Source organism: Ahaetulla prasina, chromosome 15 (genome assembly GCF_028640845.1).
Source record: "Ahaetulla prasina isolate Xishuangbanna chromosome 15, ASM2864084v1, whole genome shotgun sequence".
Taxonomy (NCBI): Eukaryota; Metazoa; Chordata; class Lepidosauria; order Squamata; family Colubridae; genus Ahaetulla; species Ahaetulla prasina.
This window is the reverse complement of record NC_080553.1, coordinates 16,672,414-16,680,167: the sequence shown is the minus strand read 5'-3', so window position 1 is coordinate 16,680,167 and position 7,754 is coordinate 16,672,414. Positions and strand designations below refer to the sequence as shown.

Sequence of the window (7,754 nt, the reverse complement as noted above, 5' to 3'; positions counted from 1 at the left end):
CCCCGTGGCTCAAGAGAGACGAAAGGGGAGGGCCCAGCAATTGCACAACTTGATTTTCCTTTCCCCTGTCCTGGCTGTTTGGCAGAGTCTTCTTCCTCCAGCCCGTAAAATAAATATAGATTATTCCACCCAGATTTTGATGCCAATGACCTCTCTCTCTCTTTCCCCTTTGGGCCTCAGCGTTCCTTTTTTTTCTTAATTTTATTTTATTTCGTCACAACAGTATAGGTAAAGGTAAAGGTTCCCCTCGCACTTATGTGCTAGTCGTTCCCGACTCTAGAGGGCGGTGCTCATCTCCGTTTCAAAGCCGAAGAGCCAGCGCTGTCCGAAGACGTCTCCGTGGTCATGTGGCCGGCATGACTCAACGCCAAAGGCGCACGGAACGCTGTTCCCTTCCCGCCAAAGGTGGTCCCTATTTTTTCTACTTGCATTTTTAGGTGCTTTCGAAACTGCTAGGTTGGCAGAAGCTGGGACAAGTCACGGGAGCTCACCCCGTTGCACGGCAGCACTAGGGATTCGAACCGCTGAGCTGCCAACCTTTCGATCGACAAGCTCAATGTCATAGCCCCTGAGCCACTGTGTCCCCACCACAACAGTATACACAAACATAATATATAAGCAAAAGTATGCAACGACTATATTAATTTGATATAACGAAAGGGAACAATAGGACAGGAACGGGAGGCACTTTTCTTGATTGAATCCTTCCCTGTGAAATGGGCTCAGTGAGGCTGACTCTCTAAGGACTGTCATGTTCAATTTTTGTTTATTTATTTGTCAGTCGTCTATAAGATAACAGGCAAAAGTATAAACGTAATTTGGATACAGGAAAAGAGTAAGTAAAAAGGAATATTAGGACAGGGATGGTAGGCACGCAGCCCCTTACAGACCTCTTAGGAATGGGGTCAGGTCGACAGTAGACTTTCTAAACTTAAAGTTTTGGGGGTTTGGGGAAGAAACCACAGAGTCAGGTAGTGCATTCCAGGCATTGACCACTCTGTTGCTGATGTCGTATTTTCTGCCAACGAGTTTGGAGTGGTTTACCTCGAGTTTGTATCTATTATTTGCTCACGTATTGTTTAGAATAGAATAGAATAGAATTTTTTATTGGCCAAGTGTGATTGGACACACAAGGAATTTGTCTTTGTGCATATGCTCTCAGTGTACATAAAAGAAAAGATACCTTCATCAAGGTACAACATTTACAACACAAATGATGGTCAATATATCAATATAAATCATAAGGATTGCCAGCAACAAGTTATAGTCATACAGTCATAAGTGGAAAGAGATTGGTGATGGGAACGATGAGAAGATTAATAGTAGTGCAGATTCAGTAAATAGTTTGACAGTGTTGAGGGAATTATTTGTTTAGCAGAGTGATGGCCTTCGGGGGGAAAAAACTGTCCTTGTGTCTAGTTGTTCTGGTGTGCAGTGCTCTATAGCGTCATTTTGAGGGTAGGAGTTGAAACAGTTTATGTCCTGGATGTGAGGGATCTGTAAATATTTTCACGGCCCTCTTCTTGATTCGTGCAGGATACAGGTCCTCAATGGAAGGCAGGTTGGTAGCAATTATTTTTTCTGCAGTTCTTCGTGCTTCTAGGAGCAATGTGTGATTGCTCCTAGAAGACGAAGCTGAAGCCTGAAGATGACGAATGAGACTTCGTCGAAACGTCACCAAGACACTTCTAATTTTACGCGGGAGAAAACCCAAATAACCAAAGATCTACATATATATATATATATATTAGAAAATGCAAAACATCATATATATATATGTGTGTGTGTATGTGTATGTGTATGTGTATATCTATATGTATATATATATATCTTCCTTCCTTTGCTTGCAATCCTGTGCAAAGCTACGGTTGGTTCCCGGGGAGGGCGAATTTAGCACCGTTTCATGCAATGCAGGTTTGTTGGGCTGGGTTTGTCTTCAGATGTTCAAAATGCAGCAGCAGGAGAATGTGCGAGATCTGGTAGAACAGAACAGAATAACAAGAGTGGGAAGGGACCCCTGTAGGTCATCTAGACCAACCCCAACTCCAACGGAATCCTACACCGTTTCTGACAGGTGTCAGCCCAGTCTCTTCTTGAAAGCTTCCAAGGGATGAAGCTCCCACAACTACGGTTTCCATCCTCGCTTGCCTTGTTGGCTGGGGAACGGGGAGAAAAAAAAGAATCATCTATTGCAATGTCCTTCCTGTCGAAGACTACTTCAGCTTCAATCATAACAATACAAGAGCAAACAATAGATTTAAACTCAATGTTAACCGTTTCAATCTTGATTGCAGAAAATATGACTTCTGTAACAGAGTTGTTAATGCTTGGAACACACTACCAGACTCTTTGGTCTCTTCTCAAAATCCCCAAAGCTTTAACCAAAAACTGTCTACTATTGACCTCACCCCATTCCTAAGAGGTCTGTAAGCAGTGGTGGGATTCAGCCAGTTCGCACCTATTCGGGAGAACCGGTTGTTAACTTTCTAAGCAGTTCAGAGAACCAGTTGTTGGAAGAAATCTTATTTTGTTTTTTTTCCGCTTTCCAGGGCTAATCCTGTAAGGAAGGCAGGAAGGAACATTCTGGTGGTGTTTCTAGCCTAATCTTTATTGCCCTGCTTACAGAAACTGCCTCTCTGGTTAACCCTTATTACATTGTAACAGCTAAGGCGAAGCGCCCATCAACGTGAGTGACGTTGAGTTGGGCATTCCCACAGTCACATGACCACTGAGCCATGCCTACCCAGCTGGTCATTAGGGCAGAGAACCAGTTGTTAAATTATTTGAATCCCACCACTGTCTGTAAGGGGCGTGCATAAGAGCACAAAAACGTGCCTACCGTTCCTGTCCTATTGATTCCTTTCATTATATCCAATTAATATAGTTATTACATACTTATACTCATTTATATGCTTATATGTTGTACAATTATTTTCATGCTTATGGTTATATATACAAAATAAATAAATAAAAATAAACTGTCCAGCTTCTTTTCTATTGCAAATGTATGTTATTTTTTTTCATTGTACAGCTTTGCATTCCCCTCGAGGGCGGGGCCAAAACGCCTGCCGCCAGAGAGGCTTCCGCCGCCAGAGGGCGCTGGTGCGGACTCGACCCGCCAACGAGCCTTCTTTTTCCCCCGCTGGACGATTCGCCACATTTTTTGGCCTTTTTTTTTTTTTAGCAAGGGTGGGATTTCTTTTCTTTAGCTTTTTTTGTTTTTTTAAAAAAAGACCCTGAATTTAGAAAGCAACCTCCAGGAGGAAAAAAAAAACAACACCCCGTTCTTGACGAATCTGTCCTGGAGGAAACGAAGTTAGTTTTCCAGGCTTTTCGTATAGGAAAGTGAGTCTGTTTTGTTCTTGCAAAGTCATAATTTGGGGGAGGGTCGCGGGGGGGATATTGGGGGTGGGGAGGGCCGGGGAGGAGGGGAAGCATTGATTGGAAGGTGGGGGGGTGCAGGAGGAGGGCAAGGGGGGTGCAAGCCTTGATTGGGGGAAGGGCAATAGGTTCTGCAAAATGCATGCAAGGCAGGAAATGGGGGGGTTGCCAACTGACCGGGTTGCCAACGTACCAGGGAAGCAAAGACCCTGTGAGTAACCAATGAATAGAATAGAATAGAATTTTTATAGAATAGAATTTTTTATTGGCCAAGTGTGATTGGACGCACAAGGAATTTGTCTTGGTGCATATGCTCTCAGTGTACATAAAAGAAAAGATACGTTCATCAAGGTACAACATTTACAACACAACTGATGGTCAACCTATCAATATAAATCATAAGGATTGCCAGCCACAAAGTTACAGTCATACAGTCATAAGTGGAAAGAGATTGGTGAGGGGAACGATGAGAAGATTAATAGTAGTGCAGATTCAGTAAATAGTCTGACAGTGTTGAGGGAATTATTTGTTTAGCAGAGTGATGGTCTTCGGGGAAAAACTGTCCTTGTGTCTAGTTGTTCTGGTGTGCAGTGCTCTATAGCCTCGTTTTGAGGGTAGGAGTTGAAACAGTTTATGTCCAGGATGCGAGGGATCTGCAAATATTTTCACGGCCCTCTTCTTGATTCGTGCAGTATACAGGTCCTCAATGGAAGGCAGGTTGGTAGCAATTATTTTTTCTGCAGTTCTAATTATCCTCTGACGTCTGTGTCTTTCTTGTTGGGTTGCAGAACCGAACCAGGCAGTTATAGAGGTGCAAATGACAGACTCAATAATTCCTCTGTAGAACCGGATCAGCAGCTCCTTGGGCAGTTTGAGCTTACTGAGTTGGCGCAGAAAGAACATTCTTTGTTGTCCTTTTTTGATGATGTTTTTGATGTTAGCTGTCCATTTGAGATCTTGCGATATGATAGAACCTAGAAATTTGAAGGTTTCTACTGTTGATACTGTGTTGTCAAGTATTGTGAGAGGTGGAAGTATGGAAGGGTTTCTCTTTTAGAAACCTGCTTACAGGCAAAGACTTAAAGCCTTTTAGGAGGAGCATAGTTGTAGCTCAGGATTGAATGGCAGGGTCCTGGGTGATTTTTATTTTTATTTATTTTTTTATTTGTCACAACAGTATATATAAGCATAAGCATGAAAATAACTATATAACATAGAAGCATATATATGAGCATGTATGTGATAACTATATTAATTGGATATAATGAAAGGAAACAATAGGACAGGAACGGTAGGCACGTTTTGTGCTCTTATGCACGCCCCTTACAGACCTCTTAGGAATGGGGTGAGGTCAATAGTAGACAGTTTTTGGTTAAAGCTTTGGAGATTTTGAGAAGAGACCACAGAGTCAGGTAGTGTATTCCAAGCGTTAATAACTCTGTTGCAGAAGTCATATTTTCTGCAATCAAGATTGAAGCGGTTAACATTGAGTTTAAATATATTGTTTGCTCTTGTATTATTGCGATTGAAGCTGAAGTAGTCTTCGACAGGAAGGACATTGCAATAGATGATTCTATGAGTTAAACACAGGTCCTGTCGAAGGCGGTGGAGTTCTAAGTTTTCTAAATTCAAGATTTCAAGTCTGGTGGCATAAGGTATTTTGATCTCTGAGCTTGGTGGTTTTCTTGCAGATGTTTCATGACCCAACTAGGTAGGTAATATCAGTGCTAAAGGGAGTGGGGTGTGCAAGGAGGGAGGGAGGAAAGGAGGGAGGGAGGGAGGGAAGGAAGGAAGGAAGGAGAGAGAGAGAGGAAGAAAGAGAAGGACTGGGGGTTCATGGTGCTCTTTGAACTTATTTTCTTGCAGACGTTTCGTGACCCAACTAGGTAATATCATCAATGCTAAAGGGAGTGGGGTGTGCAAGGAGAGAGGGAGGGAGGGAGGAAGAGACAGAGGATAGGAGTGGAAGGATTGCGGAATCCTGGGTGCTTTTTGAACTTGGTTATTTTCTCGCAGACATTTCATGACCCAACTAGGTAATATCATCAGTGCTAAAGGGAGCCACCTGTATTTTATTGTGTTTTAATAAATCTAGGTCCGTGATGGCGAACCTATGGCACGTAGGAAGGGGCACACAGAGCCATCTCTCCAGGCACACCAGCCGTTGCCCGTTGCTCCTCGGGGTCCCAGCGCGCACATGCATATTGGCCAGCTGGTCTTTGTGCGTGCAGGAGCACCAGAAACTGGAAGAGCAACTCCCTGGCCTGCAGGCGTGCGCCGGGAAGATGAGTTTCTGGTTTCCTTCCGTTGCTTCCCACCCCACACGTGCACACATCCTCCCATTTCGGTGCCGAAAAGGTTCGCCAACACCGATTTAGGTGAAACCTTCCTATATATGACTAGCATGCCCTGCACTAAATAAATACATTTTCCTCCAGCCATGAACGAGTGGGTGCCCATCGCTAAAGAGTACGACCCCCTCAAAGCCGGAAGCATCGATGGCACCGACGAAGAACCTCACGACCGGGCGATCTGGAGGGCCATGTCAGCCCGCTACGTCCCCAACAAAGCGGTTACCGGAGACCCTCACCTGACCCTCTTCGTAGCCCGGCTCAACCTGCAAACCACAGAAGAGAAGTTAAAAGAGGTTTTCTCCCGGTACGGAGAGATTCGGAAGATCCGCCTGGTTCGGGATCTGGTTACGGGCTTTTCCAAAGGCTACGCTTTTATTGAGTATAAAGAGGAACGGGCGCTCCTGAAAGCCCACCGCGACGCCAACAAACTGATCGTCGACCAGCGGGAAATCTTCGTCGACTTTGAGCTGGAGAGGACCCTGAAAGGGTGGATTCCCCGCCGGCTTGGTGGCGGTTTCGGCGGGAAGAAGGAATCGGGCCAGCTGCGGTTCGGCGGCCGAGACAGACCGTTTAGGAAGCCCATCAACTTGCCTGCCATGAAAAACGATTTTTACGGGGAGGGGAAAAGAGAACGGGCTTGGTCCCGGGGAGGATCGAGGGATTGGAAGACCGGGGAACGAGATTACGAGAGGAGCCGAGAGTCCCGGCGATCTGAACGGGAACGCTCAGATCGCAAGAGCGAAAGAGAGCTGGAACACCGGGCCAGGGAAGACCGAGGCAGAGCCGCGGAAGGGAGGGAGCGAGAAAGGAAAGACCGGAATCGCGAGGCCAAAGACGGCAAAGGATGAAGGCCGCCATCAATGGGACGTTTCCTTCAAAGGTTGCTCAATTGAAGGAGATCGTTGGAAGCGTTAAGACTTCACTTTCGAGCCAAGGTGGATGGTTGCCTCGATCAACACAGACATGGCGGGCAGGAACGGCAACTTCCCAGCTGGAGAAGAGTGAACATTGTACCCTCGCTTGATAGTTTTGCCCGTGTCTTATTCCAGGATCTGATGAACGATGGATCCAAAGTTCCCAACACTGATCATTCCTGCCGGTTTATCTGAAGTGCCAAAAAAGGAGAGAGCTGGTTTTAAATTCCCAATTGCACATCCTTTCACTCTTGAAAAGGTCTGGATTAAAATAAGGCCTCGATTCTACCAGTAGAGGCCTTACTCAAGGCAGAAGGGTAGCTGTTACCCTAAAAATGTGAGGTAGGATTGAATTGTATAAATGGGATGTGAGGGCCTCGGACCAAAAGACAGTTTACGAGTCAGTGAAATCACCCGGAGGCCTCTTGTTAATTCAGAAATAAGTTTTATTTAGCATATTAAAAAGAGTTTCTACAGTTTGATATTGTTCTCTCTACTAGTCCCAGCCAAATCTTCTTTATTGCCTTTTAACTATCTTAACACCCTGAATTCTTGAATAAAAATTAGGCGTCTTCTTTGCATATCCTGTGGTTGCGTGATTGCTGTTATCCAAGACCCGTGATGGCAACCTATGGCATGCGCATGCCACAGGTGGCACGCGTAGCCATGTCATCACATGCGTGCCAGCCAGCTTATTTTCGGGCCTCCTGGGCCCACCAGAAGTAGGGGAACAGGCTGTTTCCTGCCTCCAGAGGTCCTCAGGGTGGTGGTGGAGAAGGACCGTTTTTTCTCTCTCACCTGGCTCCAGAGCCTTTCTAGGAATCCCCATCCCTCCAGAGGCCAGAAAAAGCCCATTTGCCAACTTCCGGTCCCACCGTGCATGGGGGTGTGGCGCATACAATTATGGGTGTGGGCACGCGTGCATGCAACACACAAACACACACACACACACACGGTGTTCTGGCACGCAATGGCAAAAAGATTAGCCATCGCTGTCCTCGACCATGGTTGTTGAAACTTGGCAACTTGTTGAGACTTGTGGATTTCAACTCCCAGAATTCCCCTGCCAGCCATGCTAGCTGGGGGAATTCTGGGAACTGACGTC

General features: G+C 45.6%; 1 protein-coding gene across 6 annotated transcripts; it reads left to right on the top strand.

Annotated features, from left to right (window-relative positions):
• Positions 1–3,206: 3,206 nt before the first annotated feature.
• Positions 3,207–7,230, top strand: SNRNP35 (small nuclear ribonucleoprotein U11/U12 subunit 35). 6 transcript variants are annotated; one of them, XM_058158464.1, is made up of 2 exons: positions 3,207–3,345; positions 5,820–7,230. In XM_058158464.1, exon 2 carries the CDS (start codon positions 5,822–5,824, stop codon positions 6,581–6,583), a length of 762 nt encoding a protein of 253 aa, XP_058014447.1. In that variant the 5' UTR covers positions 3,207–3,345; positions 5,820–5,821; the 3' UTR covers positions 6,584–7,230. The 6 variants fall into 6 exon arrangements, with proteins under 6 accessions (XP_058014447.1, XP_058014444.1, XP_058014446.1 ...); XM_058158461.1 differs by lacking the exon at positions 3,207–3,345 and adding an exon at positions 3,527–3,592; XM_058158463.1 differs by lacking the exon at positions 3,207–3,345 and adding an exon at positions 3,622–4,098.
• The last annotated feature ends 524 nt before the right edge of the window (positions 7,231–7,754 follow it).

Excerpts from the sequence above, each read along its gene's own strand:
- SNRNP35 (XM_058158460.1), top strand. The coding sequence starts at position 5,484 with ATGGCGAACCTATGGCACGTAGGAAGGGGCACACAGAGCCATCTCTCC. Across the intron at positions 5,740-5,819 it reads CCCATTTCGGTGCCGAAAAG|CCATGAACGAGTGGGTGCCC; the intron begins GTTCGCCAACAC and ends ATTTTCCTCCAG.